The sequence below is a fragment of the Carettochelys insculpta genome, chromosome 6 (assembly GCF_033958435.1).
Source record: "Carettochelys insculpta isolate YL-2023 chromosome 6, ASM3395843v1, whole genome shotgun sequence".
Classification (NCBI taxonomy): domain Eukaryota; kingdom Metazoa; phylum Chordata; order Testudines; family Carettochelyidae; genus Carettochelys; species Carettochelys insculpta.
In genome coordinates this window covers 63207660-63232132 of record NC_134142.1, presented here as the reverse complement: position 1 = coordinate 63232132, position 24473 = coordinate 63207660, and the positions used below count along the sequence as shown (strand labels likewise).

General features: G+C 43.1%; 1 protein-coding gene across 1 annotated transcript in view; it reads left to right on the top strand.

Moving 5' to 3' along the window:
• LOC142014690 (cytosolic phospholipase A2 epsilon-like) overlaps nucleotides 1-20114 on the top strand; it is a 58942-nt gene extending 38828 nt beyond the window's left edge. Inside the window, exons 13-21 of the mRNA XM_074997661.1 lie at nucleotides 1247-1383; nucleotides 2499-2721; nucleotides 4200-4314; nucleotides 8407-8544; nucleotides 11261-11368; nucleotides 14334-14525; nucleotides 15158-15327; nucleotides 17732-17918; nucleotides 19867-20114. Of these exons, the coding sequence (XP_074853762.1) occupies nucleotides 1247-1383; nucleotides 2499-2721; nucleotides 4200-4314; nucleotides 8407-8544; nucleotides 11261-11368; nucleotides 14334-14525; nucleotides 15158-15327; nucleotides 17732-17918; nucleotides 19867-20114 (1518 nt within the window). The remainder of the gene's footprint in view (nucleotides 1-1246; nucleotides 1384-2498; nucleotides 2722-4199; nucleotides 4315-8406; nucleotides 8545-11260; nucleotides 11369-14333; nucleotides 14526-15157; nucleotides 15328-17731; nucleotides 17919-19866) is intronic.
• The last annotated feature ends 4359 nt before the right edge of the window (nucleotides 20115-24473 follow it).

Below are 24473 nucleotides of genomic sequence, written 5' to 3'. Positions count from 1 at the left end.
GCCACCTACCTCCACTCCCACCACATGCAGAGCTGACTCCTCCCCCTCCTGTTTTCCCAGGTCAGGTTTAGATCTCTGAAATGAGAGAGTGGGAGTGTAGGAGTTGCCCTAGGAACATGGGGAGTGAGGTAGGGCAGAGCAGGGCAGGTGAGGTACTCTAATAGACACTCCACAGTCTCCTGATGTCATGCATTAGTTTCCTTTTGTACACTACTCATTTGTATCACAGAAGGGAGGGAAGCTTGTTAGGCAGGAGCTTCTCTGCAGACCCTAAAGGAATGTCAGTGGTTGCTGAGTGGAGGTAGTTTGTATGAAGGAGGCAGAATGGGAATATGTCAGTTGGAAAAGGGTTCTTTGGCTCTCTTTTCAATTTTTTAGTCCTATGTGACCTCTCACTTTAAACTGTCAGCACGTTGCCCCCAAAATAGTGGTTTTTTTGTAAAGATCAAAATCAAAACAAAAAAAACATAGTTAAAATGAAATGTTTCTGAATTTTTTGTGAGGGAAGGATGACTGGACAGGCAGGCTACAGATTTGCAAAAACTAACCAAAAAAAAAATGTGATTTTAGCATTTGAGGCCAGTTCAGGAGGTCAAAAAATTTGGAGGTCTCAAAAATTCTTGAGGGGGAGGTATGGGAAAACGTGTTTCCCATCCGGCTCTACTAATTTACTCTTTTCCATGACAGAAGAACAGTAGGGCACATGATAAAATTAAATGGTTACAAAATTAAATAGGCAAGCAAGCGTAACTTTTGACACCATGTGATCGGCCATGTAACTCACTGGCACAGGAAGTAAATGGCTTAGTAAGAGTAAGAGAGAATATCAAGTACAGTAATTATGTTGGGCCAGGAGGGATGCCCAGGCTGTATTACTGCACAATTTCACTTTTGGTAAGGTGGTATGTATTCTTCTGAAACACTGCTGCTGTCAGAGGCAGGCTCATGGATTAGTAAACTGCTCTGGAAGGTACAATTTTTCTGCCAACTTCCAGGTGGTGAATTTGAGGAGGATTTTCAGAGTGAGGTTGGTTTCCATATGTACGATGAAAACAAAGCTGAAGCAACAGAATAAGATTCACCAATTAGAGAGTAGCTGACGTGAATTATTTAATTGCTCGCAAACTTATATCATTCCTTATTAGTAGTATTAGCCATGCCTCTACCATTCACATCCTTCACATATATGTCTTGTCTCTGATGTTCTATTGTTTTTCACCTATCTTCTCCTCTGTGTGTTGAGCAGGTACCGGTGGTGGCAATCACAACAACAGGGGGTGGGACAAGATCATTAGCAGCAATGTACGGCAGCCTGTTGGGGCTCCAGAAATTGAATATTTTGGACAGTGTTTCTTACATCACAGGTTTATCGGGCACTACGTGGTAAGCTGGTCATGAGTGATGATTTTATTTGATCTTTCTGCACACAATGACTATATTCTTACGATTTATTATAACACTTTTGATTTGTGTGGCACTTTACAGATAAAAAATAAGCCCCCTTCTATTTTCCTAAGTATCTACTGGAGACAAAAATACCATAATCCAAGAGATTGGCTGTCACCCTGACCAACTGCCTGTGCCGCCTTTATGGTTACTGTGTGTGTCTTAGATCACAACAGTAGGGTTCAGATCACTTTAAGAATGTATTTTTATTTAAATAACTGCTACCTTTCTTGATGATCTCAATTATACTCTAGATCAGAGGTTACCAACTGAGGATCTGTTGACCTCTGTGAGTCTACCAGGTTGTTGCAGGAGGTCCATGAAAAGTATAAAAGATAAACATTATCATAGAAAATAAGTTTTAAATAAATTGCAAAGTTAGAATCTATTATTATATTTAAATTAAATATCTTCCAATAATGTTATTAATTGCTGTCCAAACATCTATGTTGTTGCTTCCTTTTTCATATAATGAAGTGTACATAGCAGCTAGAATTGGCTTTGATGGGGGTCTGTGAACAGTTTGGAGGGTAATTGGGGGGAGTCTGGGAATGGTTTGATGGGATGATTGGGGGTCTGCAAATGGTTTGGTGGGGTCATTGGGAGCCTGCACTAGTGAAAAGATTGGGAATCACTGTTCTAGATCCATCATAATGAACCTTATCTATAAACTAGGGTTGGAAGCAGGAAGATGAGGGGTTCCTGGTCATACACAGTGACTAGTCCCTCCAACTGTGGAACTGGAGGTGTAATTTCCAGTTTAGGGAGACTAACTGCACTAGGTTTCACATAGGCAAATTGCCACAGTGGCCATGGACACACACATGATGGGATGGGCTAGCCAACATGAGACCAATTCCATTTTAAACCTTCGGTGTCTACTGAGCGACTATCCATCCCACTGCCCCAGGAGCCTCAGCTACACTACTGTTTTTAGCAGGCTCTCTGAATAAAAGCAAATGCTAATATGTCTTTGCAAGCCAGAAATTATGTATCTTGACCTTCAGTGTAAGCCTACCCATATTGTTTAACAACCTATTTCCCTTCTTCAGGACTATGGTAGACTTGTATGAAGATGCTAATTGGTCACAGAAGTATCTGGCAGAAGCAATTGATAAAGCTCGAAAGCACGTGACCAAATGTAAGATAAATGGTCTCTCCATGGACCATCTGAAGTACTATTACAATGAGCTGAAAAAGCGGAGGCAACAAGGGTACAAGACCTCTTTTGTAGACTTGTGGGGGCTCCTGCTTGAATACATGCTACATGATGAGGTATTGAATATCCCATTATTTTCAGAGATCTTATGAATTTCTACTGCTAAGAACAAGCACAATATAAACCTGGAAAGGGATTTCCTTCCAACAACTCTGTTGGGCTATTGATGCAAAGAATTGATGAGGATCTTTTTGGTGGAAATAGATGCAACTGTGTATTCAAATATGAACACTGTTCTCACTTTAAAAATGTGGCAAGCCATGCAACCGTAAATTGCTATGGCCAAGAAATTCCAGCAAGCTAGTGCCACTTTTTAAAAAAAATCTGAAGCCCTGGGATTCATTTTGTAATTCAAATGCCTTTTCAGATCTTTCCTGTGTTCAAATATTCATTTTTGATTAAATATAAAATTGACACAAAAACTGGCTTCAAGTAGATGACAAATTCTAGATATGCCACAGACCACTTATTTAATGTATGTATATATATTTGAAATACTATCTGTCTTGATATTCTTCGTGTTGGTTTTTAGAACTATTTGAATTGAAGGAAAAAATATTCTGAGGGTGCGTCTACCCTAGGAACTAACTTCAAAGTTACGTTCAGTTAGGCACTACTTTGAAGTAGCCAGCGGAGAGTCTATGCGCATTTTCCCTTGCTTTGAAGTTAACTTTGAAGTAGGGAGCCCAGCTTCTGAGTACTTTCGTACTTCAGAGTTTAACTTCAAAGTAGGGTGTGTGTAGAAGCTCAGCTTCAAAGTTGTTTGCTTCTGTTATTTTTGTAGTGTAGACATAGCCTGTGAGATATCTATAAGTGAAATCTATACAACACAGGGTGTGTGTACACTGAAAATATAATTTAAAGGTTGCTTACTTCGAAGAACAACTTAGAAGTAAGCAACTTTGAAGCAGAGAATCTACACACACCTACTCTGAAGTAAAACTTCGAAGTAGGGCACTACTTTATTTGTGGGAATGAAGTAAGGACTTCAAAGTTAATTTCAAAGTAAGGGAAAATGTGTGTAGACTCTCTGCTGGCTACTTTGAAGTAGTGCCTAACTTTGAAGTTAACTTCAAATTTAGATCCAAGTGTATACGTACCATTGAGGAATGTATTTGCTAGGTAAATCTTTTTTTGAGTGGCAAATGCATTTTTGGATGGAAAATGTTGGCATTTGCTAAATGTATTCTCTAAATATTTTCAATATGCAAATCTCAAAAAAATTAGAGTTTAGGAAGTAAAGCGTGGATTTATTAAACCATTTGGTGCTTAAATAACTCCAAAATGTTTTAAATGTTTAAGTGTCATTTAGAATGACTGTTGTTAACAAGGTTGAAAAATTTTATTTAGAAATAATGTTATTTGAAAACTGACTAAAATTGGTAATTTCCTAACAAAGTTTAATGCTTCAGATCTGGTACACTGCATGCCTGAGTAGGTATATGTCTGAAACATTGCATCATAACCTGGCTAACATCATCTTAGTTGAAATCCAGATCCATCTCTTCCATTAATTATTTTTCTTTGAAAACAGAACGATTGCCATAAACTCTCAGATCAGCGAGAGGCAGTGAACGAAGGCCAGAATCCACTGCCCATTTACACAGCTATCAACCTGAAGAAGAATTATAGTGCTCAAGATTTTAAAGGTAATATTGACATTTTAAAGTACTGAATGTGATTTATACACTAAGCAATTTTAATTCATTTTGTGTGTTAAAGTAGTTCCATTTTTAAACGTCAAAAAACTGCATAAAGGTTTTTTTTTTTTGATGCACGTACTCTTTCAAGTGCTTTCAAGCTCTGAATTGTATCAGAAAGGAAAGTTTTTTTGTTAGCATAGGGCATGTCAAGTTCAGAGTTCATGCTTAATACAGAATGTACCAGAAACCCTTTCAGATTTCTATACGTACCTTTTAGAATTAGGAAAATCTGTGACACCTCAGATAAATCTGTGAACCTTTGGCTGCAGTGCTAATCTAATATGCACCTCATTGATTTAACCACGCTTGCTTAGTATGAATACTCAAGAGGAGAGAAAGCAAATAGAAGTGCTGGGCTTCTTAACAGCATTGGCCTTGAGAAAACAACTTGACAAAGCAGGTCTTTACCCATGAAAGCTTATGCTCCAAAATATCTGTTAGTCTGTAAGTTGCCACAGGACTTCTTGTTCTTGAAGATACAGACTGACATGGCTACCTCTATGAAACTTTTACCTCAGTTTTACTATACGTCTGTTGTATTTGACAATGATGCCATAGCATCCTGTGTGTTGTCACATGGCCGTACAGTTCTGATCTATGACGAGCATGAACAGATGTCCCACAGGAAAGCAAGGGTTCCCAAGATGCTTAGTCCTTTTTTAAAATCTGTAGTTGATCTCAGTTCCGGTCTTTCCTTGGCAGTCTTCAAAATTGTAACAATTTATGTTTTGTAAGGTCAGTTTCTGCCAAAGTAGGTCTTTGAACTGTTTCTATCAACCACCCTTCCTGCACTGTCCAAGTGTCAGCATACCACAGAGAACTTTCTTTGAGGAGGTCATTGCCCATCTTGATAACATGACCTATCCATCTAAGCTGTGCTTTGAAGATCATTACCTCAGTGCTGCTTGGTTTTGCTTTTTCAAGGAAGTTAAGTGTAAGGCCAACTGATTGGGGTCGTTGGCAGGAGGGAATGAACCTGCAACTTTAGTGGCTAATGCCCTTTGCTCTACCACATGAGCTAATAAAGAAGAGACAATGCATATGAAATTGTACAAATTGCTTAATGTGTCTGAGGTAGACTGTCCATACTTCACACCCATATAAAAGAGATGTTACCTTTGCTATATTGTATATTCATTTTGTGCATGTTTGGTGTGTAGGCTGAGTATCCTATGGTGATGCTTTGCAAAGACCTGGCTTGACTTTCATATTGCTATTTAACGATTATTGGTACAAGGAACGGTCGTGTGAAATGGTACTGCCAAGTTATGTAAAGAGAGTGAGAGTCTTTAGTTGTGTATCATCAGTGAAGAAGTTTGGCTCAAAGATAATGATTGAAGTGGTAGGAAGTAGACTTCACTTTTTTCTGGGCTGAGTTCCTCAAGAGCTTTTAACTTTGCAGTAAGCCTTCAGAGACGTAAGAATTTTTTTTTTCAAATCAATTCTGTATTGTATGCATATGCCCTTTTGAAGACTGACCATTGCCTTATTCAGAAAGGCTGCAGAGAAGAGGTGAAAAAAAGTGCCAGTGCCAGCATGCAACTGTATTTCAGTTTTGAGAAGCCACCATCTGAGAGTGCTTGGTCAGCCATGTCTTTATGGAATAGCTGTGTGATATTAACCAATTTAGTGTGGCCCATTTGTAGAATTTTCCAGAGACCATTTCTATTCACCTGTGTCAAATGGGTAGATGTTTTAAAGTTTAATAAAGACAGCATACAGTTTAATGTCTTTTTCAGGGCATTTTTCCTGAATCTACCTCAATAAAAATTATGTCTATGGTGCTCCAAGTTTTTCTAAATCCACACTGGTTGTCTGGATGAAAATTCTCTGATACTGTTTCCATAACCTGACTGAGGACAATACAAGCAAGGATATTACTATATCTACAGGTAGCAGGGAGACATCCTGGTAGTTACTACAGTCAGATTTCTTGTCTTTGTTGTTGTATAGATTAACTTGGGTTACGTCTTTGAAGTCCTGAGAGATTTCATGGTTTTGTCAGATATTCAGATGGTTCTGTGTAGATAACTAATATCTTTGAACCACAAATTCAAAGATTTCAGCTGTGTTGTTGTCTCAATCTGGTGATTTACCTGATTTTATTTGTTTGACTTTTTTCCACTTTCTCAGTAGTAGATGTCTGGTCAGTTTCTTCATTTATGGATATTGGGTCGGTTTCTCTGGCATCTGTGGTTGCCTATGCAGGGATGATTGAGTGAAATTTTGCACCTATTTTTCCAAAATGCCTTTTGTCCTTGATTTAAGGGTGAACAATTTGAATTCTTTTCAGGAGATAGTCTGGAGTTCAGTCGGTCATAAATTGTTTTCAGAGAATCATAAAACATCTCTGTGGTCTTAAGTATTGGCACATTGCTTCTGCTTGATTTCCCCACCACTTATCCTGAAGAATATGACTGTCTGACCTTTTTGATCTTTGCTTAGAATTTCTTCTGAGTCTTCAAGAATGGTTGATTTGACCATATTTCACTTTTTTGAGTGCATTATTGGGCAATGACTTAATGTGCTGTCGCATTCTTCCTCTAAGTTTTCCCTTAGCTTTTATAGATTGAATGGATCTTTGCTTTAATCTGCCCAACTTTATTTAACTGAACAGCATATACATTAAAATGGTTCTGATCATCCTGTGGACAGATCAGTTGTTTGTCTCTTGCACTGTTCTGGTGATCTTGATGTCCCTGCTGTCCCTTTGCGGTAACATGACATAGCCAATCAGGTGATAGTGCTTTGATCTCAAGGGCATCCAGGACGTTCCATGCCTGTTGGCTTGCTTGAAGATTGTGTGAATAATAAACTCATGCTCAGCACACTTGCTGAGTAAGAAGAAACCATTACTGTTTATTTTTTGGACTCCATTGTTCTTTATTACCCCATTCCAAATGTCACTATCTTTTCCAGCTCTAACAAAACAAACCAACAATCATGTAGCACTTAAAGACTAAAAAAAAAATTTTTTTAGGTCATGAGCTTTGGTGGAACAGACCCACTTCTTCAGCTCTGGCATTCAAGTCCCACAGGTCCAAAAGGGTCTGCATCTTTTGCCCGGTCCAGGAGGGACCCACCTCTTGGTGCCCCGCTCTGGCTATTGGGCCTTTGAGACAAAATTATTGATGTGAGGGTCTTCTTTGAAGGAGGTCTAAATCCAGATTGAGAGTCCAAAGAGTCAATACTTTTGCATCTCATTTTGAAAACCTGTTGGTTGGGAAACCCAAAATCCTTTTTCTAACCTTTCCTAAGCGCTTTACTACCCTTTCCCTCCCCTCAATTATAAAAAGCACATCTCTCATAAGGCAAGCCAGATCCTGTCTAGAAAAAGGGGTGTTGGGTTCACATGGCAGGGAAATGAAATGTAGGAAATGAAATGTGGGAAGATGATGTCAGATACCCACAGCCACTTGCGGGGCATTTTTTCCCAGTGCTGCATCAGTGAAAATAGTCAGAATGCTATGGGGCTCAGGGAACTGTGGGATAGGTTCCTGGAACACACTGCTGCAACAGTTAATTTTGGTGACTTTTGTGGGGAGCGTGTGGGAAGGTGAGGCTGCTCAAAGTCGAATTGCTAAAACCCAGTGTTAATAAATCAATTTCAGTTTGTAATGTAGACACGCTCTTAGAAGTTTCTTAGAGCATGTTTTGCTAGTGGGAAGTTGAACTATATCAAACTTTAGGGAAGAACAGCTATAGATGAGTACTTATGGCTTTGGTTCAGTCCATGACTCTTCTCCCCGCCAATTGCTTTATCAACAGACCTGAGTCCCTGCTGGAGGGACCATCCCCTGCTAATGTATGACAAAAATTTGCTCTCTAGGCTCATCAACATTGCAACCAGTATTGAATAGAAATATAATTTAGTTTCAGAGTTTGATAGGTTTTAAACTATAATTATACATAAAGAAGTTGATGCTGGAAGGTGTATTCCACTTGATTTTTTTTTCTTGTCATCTGATATGGGTGTCTCTTCCCACTGTCAAGGAACTGCAGTAAAAGCCTTCTTTGTGCTTGTTCCCCTCTCCATAGAATGGTTGGAGTTCACTCCCTATGAGGTGGGATTCTGGAAATATGGAGCATTTATTCGCCCAGAAGATTTTGGAAGTGAATTTTTCATGGGAAGACTGATGAAGAAGTGCCCAGAAAGTCGGATTTGCTATATGGAAGGTGACTATCGTCTTGAGCAAATGTTAATTTAATAAGAATGTAACTGGGTGCATTACTAGGCACTAGTGAGCAAATGGTTTATCACTGGTGAGTTTGGTACCAAATCACCTGCCAAAAATGTGTGTATAGTACCAGATATATCGATAGCCATGTGAATTTAAATTTCCCTCATGTAACTAAATCTGTTGCATGTTTGGTTTGATTGTGCTATGAAACCAGGCAACTCTCAGAGGCAGGGCAGCTGTGAGTTTTGATATATCTTTACTTGAGTTGATTTATCCAACAGTGGCATTTGCTACCTTTTATATCACAAGTATTTGGAATTCAGCCCTTTTCAGTAGAGGTCTGTTGAGGTCTAGTTGTAAAGCCTGACTTGCAACTGACCAGACCACAGCACATCTGAACCTGACCCATCCCTGAGATGAGTGAGTTGTTTTCATACCTCATCTAAACCCAGCTGTAGTAGTTAGGTCCTGCTGAGTTTGGGGCAGGTTGCCAGGGTCTAGTCATATATAATGGGAGTGGAAAAGGTGAGGGAAAGAATGGGAGGAGGCCTGCAGAGCCAACAGCTAACTATTTGCTGTTGTGGCCAGTGGGCGCATGGGAGTAGAAGCTGGAGCTACAGGGGAGAGGAGGCTTCCCTGCAGCACAGACTGAGTGTGTCAGTAGCTGAGCAGAAGACAGATGGGCAGGGTGGGTGGAGGTGGCTGCTGCTCTCACTTGCCCTATGGGTTTCTTTGTTCACCCAAAAGACACGTGGTCTCCTAGGTCTGACCCTGTTCACTCACCAGATCCTCCAGCTGGTCAGGTGGGGGCGGTCAGGTGGCACTGGGGAGCAGTGGCAGCAGGGCTAGAGAATGGAATGAACAGGGCTTTGCAGTCTCAGCTGCCTTACAGCCAACGTAACTTTTTGCCACCACTTCAGCCTTCATGGTGCTGAGCATCTCCCTGAGGATCTGGGCACTCTCAATGCACTTGGGGGTGCACTGCATCTACCATGCAACATGCAAAGCTTGTGTGTCTGCAGCAGCATAGTTGCCCCATTGCAATGTCAGGACAAGCTGTCCAGGACCTGGTCCCATTGCTGTTCAGTCTCTCAGGGGCTGCTGGGTTCCCCTGCTTCATGCCCCACGTGTGCCATCTCTATGCCAAGAATCACTGCCACTCTGAGTAAGCCTCCAGCTCCTTGTCTCCACACAGACAATGGGGAGCCTGTGCAGGCATCCAAAATGCAAAGCTGCTCTGAAGCTGCTGCACAGTCCTGGGAAGGGAAGGGTGAAAGGAGAGACAGTGGCAGCAGCATTGGCTTCCGGAAGTGTGGCATGGTATGGTACTACGATGCAGGGTCTCCTCGTACAACATTGTTGCCTTCTGCAGATTTGTGTCTGCTTGGGCCTAAAGCCTAATTCAAACATGACCTGGTCCTGAGAGTTTTGAGTTGGTTTTATGTCTGACCTGAGCCAAACCCAACACTTGTATTCAAGGTCAGGGGTCAAGCTGTAAGGGCGTACTTTGCAGCACTGGCCGTAACTGCATAACTGCTCAGAAAAAGTGCATCGAAACAAGATTTTGACCAAAAATGAAATCCAATATTTAAATTTAATCTGTTCTTTTCCACTTGGTTCTTATTTTAACCCTGGTGAATATAGCAACAGAGCATTGAAAGGTAGTCTAATCAACATCTACATAATTATACAGAACAGTTTCTGAAACAATAGAATACAAAACAGCTTTTAAATACAGTTTTGAGATTACTAATCTAGTTTTTCAATTAATAGCAGTGAATGAAGAGAGAAATTGAAATCTTAAAAGGGAACGTAGGATGTATGTTTTTCTGATAAAATATGAAGAAGCTACAAAGCTGAGATGGGAAGATAAATTGGAAAATGACACCTTATATGGTTATTTTAATAATTTTCTGTGTCTGACTTTACTTGGAATTAGTTAACATTTAAAGCTCCTACAGCTGAAGTAGTTACACTCAGGTTTGGGAACCTTAAGCCTCATGCACGCAGTGAGGCAGGTGAACTGTAGTGGGACAGTACCCTACCAGCTGGGGGCTGCCCAGCTTGAGGCGGGTGGTGACTGTCCAGTGAGATGCGATGATCTCTCCCACCGTCGAAGGCAACCCCTGGCACTCGTTCTCTACGCCAATCGAGCAAGAGCTTATAACCGGTATCTGTTACCTCCCGTGTTGGTTCAACGCTGTTAAGCGATGCTGGAGTACCTCTCCAGGCGCGAGCCTGGGCAATTTTTTGGGACCCTGGGCTGCCCGGACGCCAGTGTTCCCCTCTCGGCTTTACTGATATAGTCCAAAGGAGAGGATAACCTCTACGTCTGGTACCAACTCAGCTGCAGGAGTTGTCGGGTCAATGCCAGAAGTTGGCACAGAACTGCTTTAGGACTCCCCTCCAGATTTTCTGTCAGGGTTTACTCCCTTAGCCTTGCTCTTTCCTGGGATAACCCACAAGGCAGTGGGACAAGTAGTTACAACTATAGTTCAAACAGGCCCCAGTTTTGCAAATGTTTGATTTCAATGGGAATATTCATGCAAATATGGTTAAACATATGTGCAAATGTTTATAGTATTGAAACTACCCACAAAAACATCTGTTAAATTTGGAAGGAAATTTTCATGGGGTACGACACAAGGCAGTTTTCAATGCTTCCAAGACTTCATCTAAATAGCTTCCATTGATTCTCTTCCACTTTACAGGCCTTTGGAGTAGTATATTTTCCTTTGACCTGATGTATTTCTGGAATGCGACCTTTGATTCAGAGGACTTCTGGCACAGATGGACCAGAGACCGTGTAAAGAACATTGGTGTGTGGTTTTTCTTTATCTGATTTGCCTGTGGTTTTGGTAGTCTACACTCTTCTGATGAATAAATTATTCTACTCTCTGCAAAAGTAGCATGTTCAGAGTGAGAAAAAGAGGAAAGGGATAACAGGATAGTCTGCTGTGTTAAGGCAATCTCTGCTTGATTTAGGACATGCATTACCTCAGGGAAGGGGACACAAAGGCCATAGGAAAAATATTGAAGGATTATCTCCAAGTTACTTCAAAATAAGTTCAGAGGGCAGTGTTGTCTTCACAGAGGGCCCTTGCCTCTACAATCTGGTTAAGTCTAAAATACTGGATTTTAGTTGTTGTCTTAATATTACATTGGTGGGTGGTTTATTTAATTTACTGGGTTTTGGTTGGGTTTGTTTATCATTTTGCTCCCATTCTGGGTTTTATTTGGACTTACAGCTTATTACAGGTACCCTTTCTGTGGAGAACACTAAACAAGGGAATAAATTCAAATTTATTAAAGTTGACTTTTTAACACTAGATTTTATAAAGTAAAATTTGAGTTTCCTGAACTGCTCAGAAAGTCGATTTTAGTGTGTTCCCACAAGGCTGCCCAAGTCTGACTGTAGAAGCAGTGCATGGTGGGCACTTATCCCACAGTTTCTACCCCCCTCCAATTGCATTTTGGGATTTTGTGCCAGTGGCTTGTGAGGAGGAAAAGTGGTTCTGGTTTTCTGATGTCATCGTCCCGGAATGCATTACCCTCGCTTCCCACTGAAAACAAATGGAATTTTCCCGGAGTTTGCTATTGACTGCCATCCAGCATTACAAACGCTGACACGGATCCTGAGGTGCACCAAAGTTCGTTGCAGTGTTTTGTGCTCAGTTCCCACACTGCGATGCAGTATCTTCTGAACGTATTGCCCATGCAATATCTGCTCATTGATGCTGGAGGCACTGATGGATCTGATGATCTGGAGAGAAGCACATTAGAGTTGCTGACTCTACTGGACATAGTGCCAAGTGTGGAGTGCAGGTTCTGGACCTGCAAAACCAGCTTGGACTGGTGGGCTCATTGCTTTGCAGTCCTGGGATGACGAACAGTGGCTGCAAAACTTCTGCATGTGGAAGACTACTTTCACAGAACTTTGTGAAGTGTTGTCTCCTGCCTTGAAGTGCAGTGATACCAGAATAAGATCTGCTTTGACTGATGAGAAGCATGTGGCAATTGTTCTGTGGAAGTTTGCAATACCAGACAGCTACCAACCACTGGCACTTCATTTTGGAGTGGGCACATCTACAGTGGGAATTGTTGTTGTCCTCCAGTTAGTCAAGGTGATCAATAAACTTCTCCTACCAAAGACAGTGACTGGGGGAATGTGCAGGAGATCATGGAGAAATTTGATGCCATAGGGTTCCCTAACTGTGGTGGGGCACTAGATGGAAAAAATAATTTGCCACTTGTCTGAGCCCAACCTTCATAAAGCAGCACCTGGGGGCTGGCCCAGGGGAAGTGGGTGGCTTCATCATGTCATTCTTAAAGCAGTGCTTTGTTTAATAGCAGTCTCTTCCAGAAGTAATGAAAAGCTCATGAAAAGTCCCTGCAGCCATGCACATGAACTAGTGGTGGGCTGGGGGGTGGGGGTGTCCAATCGCTTACGGGCACTGGGAGGGGGACTGCAGCAAGTTCCAGCAGATGCTGGCCCAGTGGGGGACAGGGGTTGCCTGGAGTGTGTGCTACTTACAGCAGCACCTGGATTTTAAAACAGTTGCTCCAGGGGATGCTTGAGTTTTGCTCTGCATTGGGTAGGTCACAGGCAAAAAATCATTAGTGACTCATGAAACTTCCCACGTGTTCTAGATGGCCATAAGCCTTCTCAGAATAAGGAAAAGGAATAAGGAAAGATTGCTTGTTCTGTACAGGTACTATGCTTGAAAACTTGCAAGAATGCTCTGTGGGGCCATGCTTCCAGATCATTTACTGGTGGCTTGGCACAGTAAGGTGTCTTACCATGGAAGCAGAAACAAGTCAGGTTTCCCAAAAATTCTCATGAGGAGAATCCAAGCATGCCTGTCTAAAACCTTCAGCTTTTTGTCCAAACAGGGTCAGCACTCCATACCCAGAAATACTAACAAGCTGTTCTAAGGGAAAAGGGCATAGACCCTTTTCACCTAACCCTGCCATGATTGCAACATACTATTGTCAGTAGAAAAATAGCATACTGTAGACAAGGTTCATTCAAAAGGAAACCCTGCTTTTGAAAGCGCTCTTATTCTTGAAAAAAAAATTAGGAGGAAGGGTGCTTTCACAAGCAGGGTTTCCTTTGAATGAACCCTTCTTACATGGCTGTTTTGGTTTTCGAAATCAGCTCTTCTGGAATTGAGATCCCATGTGAGTATGCAAATGAGGCACAGAATACTTAGATCTATGCCTCATTTGCATTTTCGATTGGCTGCATTTGCATGTCCCGTCTGAAAGGGAGGGGCAGTGTAGCCACAGCCAATACAATTTGCCAATTTCGAAATAAGCTGTCCACTATTTCAAAAACTATTTCAAAATAATGGTTGCGTTGCGTAGACGCTCTCAAAATTAATTCAGAATAGCAGCTGTTATTCCGAAATAACTTTGCTGTGTAGACATACCAAAGCGCTCCTTTGGCACCTTTAAAGAAGAACAAGTTTGTGTTAGATAATGAGCTTTTGTGGGTAAGGCCCACTTCCTCAGATTTTGGGGTAGACAAATAGGATTCAGGGTTTATCTAGTGGGGTGGGGGAGGAAGGAAGGAAAAAATGGGGGTTGTGTGTGTCAAACCCCAGGGCCAGTAGAAGCAAATTAACTTAAATAACTACAGGACTGCTTGTTATTTGTGAAAGTGCAGATTAATACAGCTACCCCTCTGACTACATTACGATTATTACTATAGGGAACACACCTACTCCCTGATATTGATCTAGACAAACTAAGTATTTTAGAATTTCTTTCTTCATTCTGCAGAGGAAGATCCAGTTCTGTACACAAAGCCTCATGAGATAGAGACTCGCACGCTGACTCCTGCAGGCCCCCTTTCTGCAGCTTTTCGAGACGTCTTAACAGGGCGGCCAACAGTTGCGGAATTCCCCAATTTCCTAAGAGGCTTCCAGCTGCACAACGAGTACCTGGAGAATGAACACTTTTCTACATGGAAAGGCACAGTAATAAAGCATGATTAGCAGTGGTGTATTTTGAGATGGTTTGGAATACAGTGAGGGGAGCTGCATGGTGTGAAGAATGTTGATGCTTCATGTTTAAATTCTACCTCTCCATCCTCAAGCACTGAAGTTTGAATTAAAGTTCAATCTATTGGCTTGTTCGGGCTGAATGTTCATAGTGATATTGCTTTGGTGGGTCGCAGGTAATTTTTTTGTTGGTCTGCATGTCACCAGGCAATGTGACTTCAAAAGTGGGGAGGGGCAAAATAGGTAGACAGGAAGGGAATGAACAGCGAGAGCTTTGTTCTTCCTCCTCAGGCCCAACCTTTTCAGTAGCGTGGATCCCCACTCACGCCCCCTCCCCTCCCAAACCATTTGTGGACCCCCATCCAAGCCAATTCTATTTATCACGGATGCCTGAAATTCCATTGTGGACCCCCAGGAGTCCACAGACTCCAGGTTGGGAACCACTGTGGTCTAAGTCAAGGCTAACTGCAGTGTCAACAGCCAAGAGAAGCAATGGGGTAGGGGGCGGAATTCTCCTTTCTTCTCTTTGACCTCTTCATTGTCATCAGGAAAGCAGGTCATCTGTTCTTATGGTAGTATTAACAAGATATGTTTGTATTTCAGACACCGTGTTGGACACTTTCCCAAACAAACTAGCTGAAACAGCAGAAGACCCTCTATCTTTGGCAGACACGGGATTTTTTATCAATACAAGTTGCCCCCCACTCTTGATACCTCAGAGAAAGGTGGATGTTATCCTGCATTTAAATTACAGTGGCTGCTCACAGACACAGGTAAAAGCAGTCAAATTATTCTTTCTTTCCAGTGATGGTCATTTTCATCAAAGCCTTAAGCATTTAGTAGCCAATTTTCCTAACTTTCCAATATTAGAAGAGGAAATTGATTCCAGAAGAATGAAACTTCATTTCGTTGGCACTATGTAATAATAATAATAATAATAATAGGTAAATATCTTTGTTCTGTGTTTTGTACTAGAATTAGCACTTCAGGGAAATACTATGGGTTGTGTTATGCAAGAGTTCAGATAATAGATTATCACAGTTTTCAATTCTGGCCTTAAAATCCATGAATCTTTACTAGTCCAACAAACTCACTTAAGGTATTTTCAGTGTTTCTCAGTAATGTAATAGAAAAACTAGGAGAAGAAATCGGCAGGCGCACACAGTAAGAGAAAGGAGTTATTAAGGCTGATTAAAACTTTTTGTGCAGAAAATTTATCTACCAAAATAGTTTTGTTGAACCTGATTTTTTTTGGGAGGGGTGGGGGATGGGGAATGTCAATTCCAACAAAAATTTGATTTTTCTACATTACATGACAACTGACAAATCAACATTTTGAAGTGATTTATTTCAACTTACACCTCATGTCATTTCAACTTTTTGGTTTCAAAAAGCCATAACTGAACAACATGGTAGCTCAAAGGGGTAACTTGACAAGAGAGGTTAAATTTTGGACTACAAGTTTCATTGTGAGTTTTTGAAACTCAAAAACTTGAAACAATGCAATATTTTAATTCTATTCTATAGAGCTGTGTCTACACTACAAAGTTTTGTCGACAGAAGAGGTCTTCTGTCAACAAAGCTAGGGAGCATTCATGCTACAAATGCCTTCTGCCTAGAACCTGTGGACAGAACACAACCTTTTTCCTGGCAGTTATGTCCTGAAAATTTGAGGCATAGTGCCTCTGTAGACAGATTTAGTAGAGACAGAATAATAGTATAGATGCTCTGGGGGGCCTCTCTATCAACAGAGGGGGCTTATTAGGTATGGACATGTTCTGTAGACAGAGGTTCTATTGGTAAAACTTTGTCAACAGTGACTTTTGCGGACAGAACTTTGTAGTGAAGACCCAGCTGATAGGTTTTCATACTGTGCTCGTTACCATAGTATCTGAGTGTCTTCCAGTAGTGCATTAAGCAATGTGATGACACATCTGTCACATGCTGTTTGTTCTTTCATATTCTCCCCTGGGGGTGAAGTGCATGGTGTATCTTGTTTGGTAGGTGATGGTTGCTCAATGTGTCTGCTGATTTGTATTTATATTAGAGCAGGCAACATCAAAGAAAAGGACATTGCTCTCAGAGTGGAAAGTGGTGAGGTTTTTGATGGCCCTTCATTTATGGGGAAGTTAATTTCACTGTCTTGGACTACCATGGGAGAAAGTTGTATCTCCTGCACAGACAAGCCTTGTTCTTATTCTGAAGTGTTCCATCATGACATCGGAGTGACGTTGTGCAAATGATATGAAAAATGTTGTTTCAGTTTGAACTGTTGGTTTGAAACAAATCATTTCCCCCTTTTTAATCAGTTCAAACCTTTCTGAATACAAATCTCATCTTTGAACCGAAACATTTCAAATGAAGATTTTTTTCCATTGCTGCTCAAAATTGTCTACTAGAAGTATTTCAGTTCTCTGACCCATTCTGCTAGCTACAGTGTTGATCATTAAATTGCATATGATTATATAGCGATTACTTCCTTGTTGATAAGATGATTTGTGGCTTTCTGGCAGCTCCGTGGTCAGTGGAGCTATTCAGTACCTTAAGACTCAAATTTCTACAAAGTCGTTCAGTAGCTAATATCGTGTTATAAATTATCGTGAGGAAGGAAGGCTCTGAGAAGTCAAGGTTCAATTACCTGCTTCTCCCAACCCTGCAACCTTGTGACACGGGCAAGTCACTTTGCCTTTCTGTGCCTCACCTTCTGATCTGTGAAGATGGGGTTACTTCCACTTCCCTACTTCAGAGGCATGATATGAAGCTAAATACATTCAAGACTGTAAGGTGCTCACATAGTTTGGTGATGTGGCCCATGTACATGTCTTAGAAAGTTACATACACTTTTCATGTGTTCTTCTCAGATACTCCAGTTCAAAATCTGTTTATGGAATCTGTGTAGTAGTATTTTTAAATTAGTACTTCAGTTTTCTGGTGGGTTTGGAATCTATATGGGTGTGACTGCTTGCTTTCCTATTTTGTTTAAAGCACTACAAGTAGCAAACTAAACTGTTGCATCAGTGTTCTATGACAGTCTTCCCTGAGCTCGCATATTCCTGTGTGAATTCATGTGTAATGCCTTAGTTATAGAAATGCCCCTTGCTTATTTACTGTGTTTCAGGAAATCCTGGTTTTTGTCTCCTGTTTGAGGTCTAAAATCTTTGTTCTGTTGTTATTCAGCCTCTGGACCTAATTGAGAGGTACGTCTCGAAACAGGGAATCCCCTTCCCCAGAATCCAGTTGAGTGAGGAAGACAGGAAAAATCTAAAGGAGTGTTATCTGTTTGAAGATGCTGAGAGTCCAAGAGCTCCTATTGTGGTTTTTTTCCCTTTAGTAAATGACACCTTCAAAAAATACAAAGCTCCTGGTAAGCTATGAGTAGTCAGTAATGTTAAAAAGTCTGCTTTATCAACCTGTGCTGCCCATGGCATATCTGATGACTCTCTTGGGTGTATTCTCCTTTCTGATTTCACTATAATCAACTTTTTCATGGAAAAGAATGACTGTTTTCACATTGAGTCACTACCGCTCAGTTGTCCATCATTATAAGGCACAGTGCCCATTTTTAGCCACACAGTTATTTCCATCTTCAAAAGTATGGTGCTGTCTGCTCTGCACCAGTGTAAACTAAATTAATTAAAAATGCAAATCCTTAAAATGGGAGATGTGAGGACTCTATTCTGCTGAAGCAAAGTTCCACTCTACCAGCTTCACTGAGACCTTCCGTTTTTTGGGTCTTTTGCACATATTTAATAGTTTTTATCTCTCTCTCTCTGTCTCTCTCACACACGCACACGAGTCTTCACAGGTTGAGAACTCTGTTTTCAGTGTTGCTGATAAATTATACAGTCAATTGCTTCACCATGCAGTGACTTGCTATGACATATACTCAAGAGACCACATAACTAATGTCAGTCAGGTTTATTCCTATAGCCCAACAATAATATAATACAGGGAAATGGTTCTATATGACAGCACTCTCTAAGAAGCTGTCTTGTGCAACAATGTTACATTTACCTTATGCAGAATGTGCGCCCCAAAATTATACCCCGTCAGTCACATTTTCATACCCTGCTGGTTCAAAAGGAAAAGGTACTGCATACATCAGCTGAAACAAGTTTTAATCAATCAGCTTTCAGCTTTTTTTCTCGTTCAATGTTGTACCCATTATCTTTTTGTTCTGAACACCTGCATTTCAGACACCATCAGGCATGAAGGCAACTCCTAGGTTTGTGCTAGGGTAGAAGAATCACATCTTGTCCTATTTCCTTTGGAACATACCAGCACAGGCCTGTAAAAGTAACTTTCTGTTGCTATGGTAAAACACTCATCTCTCTGGATCTTGACAGCTTCCTTAACTGCTCAAGTCAAAACTTATTTCCGGGGATGTAAAGGGGTTATGGGATACTTATCATAAGTAAGCAGAGCCAATGATAACCAATTTAGGCCATGCAACTACAATAATATTTGTGCTTAATGCTATTTGTGTTTTAGGTATACTAATATTTATTATTAATGGGTGTATATATATGCTAGCCAGCATATATTAGTCAACAGTATCAACAATCAGATCACTGAATTGGTCATCATTTTCCCTTCAGTGTGACCCACCTGTGCTGGCTGGGGCATCGTTTCATCACTAATAACAAATTTCATAGTTGAGTCTCTTCTGATCTCAGAATTCCATTTTCTTTTTGCTTCCCTTCCTTCCTAGCTTGGGGAAGCAGGTAGGCAGCATCATGTAGGTTCCCTGTAAATGATATTCAGGAGGATGAATAGTAATAAGTGTTCACAAAACAAAAAAAACAATCATATGGCACTTTAAAAACTAACAAAATAATTTATAGTCTCTCACTGAGACTGCTTGGAAGCTTGTTTGTTTGTTCACATCTGTAATTGTCTCCTCATTGTTACTGAACAAAACAAAACAGCTGTAATGTAGCACTTTAAAGACTAATAAAATGATTTATTTGGGGATGAGCTTTCGTGGGCCAGACCCTCCCCTTCAGATCTGAAGTGCTCTGTGTTTTGTGAAGATAGACTAACACGGCTACCTCTCTGTAATGAGTGTTGTAAGGATGGGTTCTTCCTCGTTCCAACCCTGTCTGCTTTCTGGTTTTCCTCAATTCTGGAAAGTGATGATATAGCGTTTGAAAAACTTCATTTGGCTAGAAACACCTCTACATCCTCATGGCAATTAACTGTGCCATCTCTCTCACTACAGAGAAATCTCCCTCACAAGTCAATTATTGCTTTGTTAATTGATATAAGCTGCAAACTGCCTTTTGTTTCACTGGTGAACATTTTTCCTCTAGGTGTAGAACGCAGCCCTACGGAGATGGAGGAGGGGGAAGTTGATGTCTCCAGTCCCTGTACTCCCTATGGTACAAATGAGCTCTCATTTAGCGAAGAGAATTTTGACAAACTGGTGAAAATGACTGACTACAATATCCAGAATAATGAAAATATGATTGTTCAGGCCCTGTGCAGAGCAGTAGAAAAGAGGAAACAGCAAGCTTCCATGCACCACAAAGGAGCGTTCATTAAGGGAAAAGAATTTTGATGCTCTGGTTCAAATGACTGACTATGGCATCCTGAATAATGAAAAGTCGATTGTTCGGGCCTTATGCAGTGGAATGGAGGAAACAGCAAATAAAATAGTCACTATCCTATAGACTTAATTTCCCAGGATTTTTTTTTTCTTGTGTCTTCTCGTATGTGGAGAAACCAAAGCCTTGGGAAGGCTTGCCAATTATATATCTGTATATACATATATATATTCCAAGATATGTTAAGTTACACATTCCTAACAATCTGCATATGGCCTTATGCGTGATACCTACGAAAAGATGCATCTTATATGTATTAGCTTTGTGGTGCCTCAGTGGACGATTGAGTTCAGTAATTTTTGTTTAAACTCGTTTTCACTGCCCCACACAGATTGTTAAAAAAAATTATTAAAGGATTTCTTCAGGGTGTGTCTTTTCATAGGGTAACATGCATAAGAGCATATGGAGATTGTTAGGAATGTGCAACTTAACATATCTCGACAATTGCAATCTCTTTGTTTGACCCAGCGTTGACTAGAAAAAATGGGGATCCCAAACGTTCAATTTGCCCAGCGTATAGGTATGAACATCTTCCTCCCCTTCTACAAATGGCCTAAAATACTCCTCCCCACAAGGTTAACTTCTTTTGTAAGTGGATGGCCCCTCAACTTCTTCCTGATCTTGAGGAGGCGGTAATGCTATTAGTAGTCTGCTGTCGGGATGCCCTGGATGGTGGTTCTTCCTCAACTATCCTTGAATCATTTTGTGAGATCATAGTTGCTGGTGCTCATGATTTACTCCAGCAGCTAGTGCTAGCACTAGACAGTAGGGCTGAGAAGCCCATAAGGCCTTGCTCACAGCCTCTAGGAAAATCCCAAGCAAGTTCTACCTGCAGTGAGAAGGCTCCTACTCTTCATATATATTTCAACCACAAAGCCAGTGCTTTGCAACTGACTGTGAATGGGAGTGTGTTTAGCTCATGATCAGTTAGGATGCACCTAGCCCATCCCGAAAACATTTTTGGACATGAGTGGGAGCAAAGCCAAGTCTGTTCCATCAGAGAAAGTGTGCGTGTGCGTGTGCGTGTGCGTGTGCGTGTGCGTGTGCGTGTGCGTGTGCGTGTGCGTGTGCGTGTGTGTAGTGGGGAAGGTCAATTGGAACTACTTAAATATTGGATGAGGAGAAATGGGCCATAATATTTATCTATTATAGTGGTTACGCAGTAGGTATGATTTGGAAAGGAGATGCTGTAATCCTGTTTTGTTGTGTTCTGCACCTTAAAATGTACAAGAGTCTTAGTACCTGCTAGAGGGACAGTTGTGAGACAGCTTTCATTGTATGTTTCAGATCAGACATCTAAGCCACATCTACACTAGCCATAATCTTCAAAATTCCAGGCACTCTTTCGAAAGAGAGAGTGGAGCATCTACACACACTGCATGCGCTCTCGAAAAGAGAGTCAAAGGAATGCACCTCAGCTTTTGAAACTGCTCTTCCAAATGTGAAATAGGAAACGTGCACCTTTTAGAAAGCCTCGTTCGAAAGAAGACGTGTAGATGCTCAGCAACCTGCTCTTTCGAAAGAGCAGGGTCTGTCATGGCACCGATCAGCTGGGATGTGGAGACGTGCTGCCCAGTGCCTGCGGGGCTTTATGGTTTGTGCGTGCAGCAGCCCTTAAAGCTTCACAGACCCAGAAAGCCTGTTGCAGGAAGCTGAGTGTGTGCAGGCAGCAGCCTTTACGTGTGCCACTTCTGCCCACCCCAGCACGACCCCCAGCAGTGCTTACAGCAGCATGGCCAGCACCCAGCCAGGTCAGAAGCCACAGCTCCCCACCTCCAAGTGTGCCCAGGGCTTGCAGGGGTCTGCCCGGAGGTGAGGGGGAAGCAAGTCCCCTCCTGGATAGGACATGAGCTCCAGGACCTGAGCTCTGGTACCTGCTGAACCTATGGCAGGAGGAGTAGGTCCTGCATGAAACGGACATGAAGCAGCTTTTGTCCAGCTGGCCAAGGGCCTGACTACCTGTGGCCACCCTGCCCGCTCTCCTGTCCAAGTGAGAGGCAAGGTCAGGGAGTTGCGGCAGGGGTATGCCAAGGCTCGGGACTTGGCCAGCCAGTCGGGGGCAACCCCTACCTTGTGCCCATTTTACTGGGATCTCCGGAGCCTCCTGGGCCCATGGGACACCGCTTCCCCACCCAGCATCCTTAACACCTTGGCCGAGGAGCATGAGCCTGGGGATGCTGATGAGCTGGGACTGTTGGCCAGCCCCATGACAGCAGGACCAGACTCAGAGCCAACAGGAACAGTGGAGTGGTCCAGCAAGGAGGGGGAGCTAGTAATAGACCTCACCTTCCACACCTCCATCTGGGCCTCTGCCAGCCAGACATCCCCCGACCTCGGCAGTGGACTGTCAGGTATGTACCCTGTCAGGCATGTACCCAACACACCCAGGATCACAGGGCAGGAGCTCCAGGCTCACCAAAGGGCTCCCGACACCCCCAGCAGATCCTGCCCAGCCATAGCCCAGCTGGGCTATGGTTCTCGGGATGGTGTCACCACCATGGTGCTCCAGGGCTGACCCGCCACCCATGGGGGAAGGGGGGCGTGGGCCATGGAGCAGGGTTTGGGGTTCATGGCCTGTCCCTTCCCATTCTTGCAGTTGTGCAATTCAAGAGCCGGGAGAGCCTGGCACCCTCCATTGTGCCGGACAACTCCCCTCAGGTGAGGAATGACGACTGGGCTGTACCACTACTGGCACCAGGGTGTCCCCACTCCAGGAGTGGACAGAGGTGAGCAGTGGAGGACCTCCACAGCACTACCTCCATCTGCCTGAAGAAGAGTGAAGCCACCTAGTGCCAGGTGGCCTGGGGGAGCTCATGGGGACCCTCTGGGATGTGGCAGGCACATTCTGGGAGCTGCTGGCCCCAGTGCTCCCTTCCTGCCATGGCCCCACCCACCTGTCTCCCTGGAGGGATCTCTGCTGTGGCCAATCGCTCAGCTGAGACGGACCCCTGGGCCTACCTCCCCGTCCTTCCTGCCCCCTCCCAGTCTCATCAGGGACCCCAGATTGGGGGTGGGTTGCACATCCTGGGGATGGTATGGGTCAAGGTCCTTCACTCCAGCCCAGCAGTAAGCGCCCCCCCTCCACAGGCCACCCATGTCTCCCTCCCATCTGTAAATAGTTGTATGGTTATATCCTGCATGTATTGCAATAAGAAAATGTGTTTCTTGTGTACAATAAGGAGAGTTATTTTGCCTGGCTGCACGTTGGGGAGCAGAATGTTCCCCACGTTGTGGCTGCCTGTAGCACCCTCCATAACTTGGTGGTGGGGAAGTGGGGAGGATTTTCTGTTGGGTGGGGGCCACAGGGCGATGGCCCCTATGAACAGCTGGGTGCTGCACCTAGCTGTCAGGTGCATGGAGAGGGGATCTGCAGCCGGGAGACACTGCAGGACCACCTTGCCCCAGCCCCCAATAACCCTCCCCAGGTCACCTCTGGGGGCCACCCCATGCCAACGGCCCTTCCAGCCCCTCACTGTTGTCCTTCCTGCACCCAAAGGAAACAGGTGGGGATGATTTTAAAAAAAAACTGAAACCAATTGCCAAATGATAGATAATTGTGAAAGACTTAAACCAAGTAATTGTACATTAATAAAAACTTCTATATGGACTCTGTGCACCTATGAACTACATATGTAACTGTGAGGGGGTTGCAATGGGGTGCTGTGAACTGGGAGGGGGGCACTGTCCTAGGGAGAGGGTGGGTGGCCGGCCTTGAGCCACACGGGCCACAGGGTCCCTTTCCGCTTCCAGTCCAGGGCCTGCCTCAAGGCTGGGAGCATGGGGAGGCAGAGGTTGGGGGGGGGGCAGCCACAGGGTCAGCGGGGATGCTGGGGGGAACAGGAGGCCCTGGAGAGTGTGGGTGTGGGCTACCACTGCTGTCCATCGCAGGGCCTGTAGGAGTACCTAAGGCATGGGCTCAGGGATGATGGGGGCAGCAGGGAGGACATCAGTGGTGGGGGGTCAGGGAGGCGGCAGGGCCCCGGGAACTGTGCTGCAACAGGGCTACTGGGCTACCCAGGCCTCAACCAGGTCCACTTCATGGTCTACCCAGGCCAGCCAGAGTTCCAAGGACTACACCCGGGCCTGCAGCTGTTCCCGCTCTGCCTGCAGCCACTCCCAGTCCACTTGTTGCTGCTCCCCTTGTAGCCAGACAGAGCCCCCGCCCCCTTTTGCTCTACTCCATCTTGCCTTCCCTAGGTGCTTCAGAGCACGAAAGGGTTAAAAAGGAATAGCCCAGCCCTGGAATGCCTGAGAGCGCAGATGGGCTTATCTTAGCTACAGCCTCTGAAGCTCCGGAGCAAAGCAAAGAACAA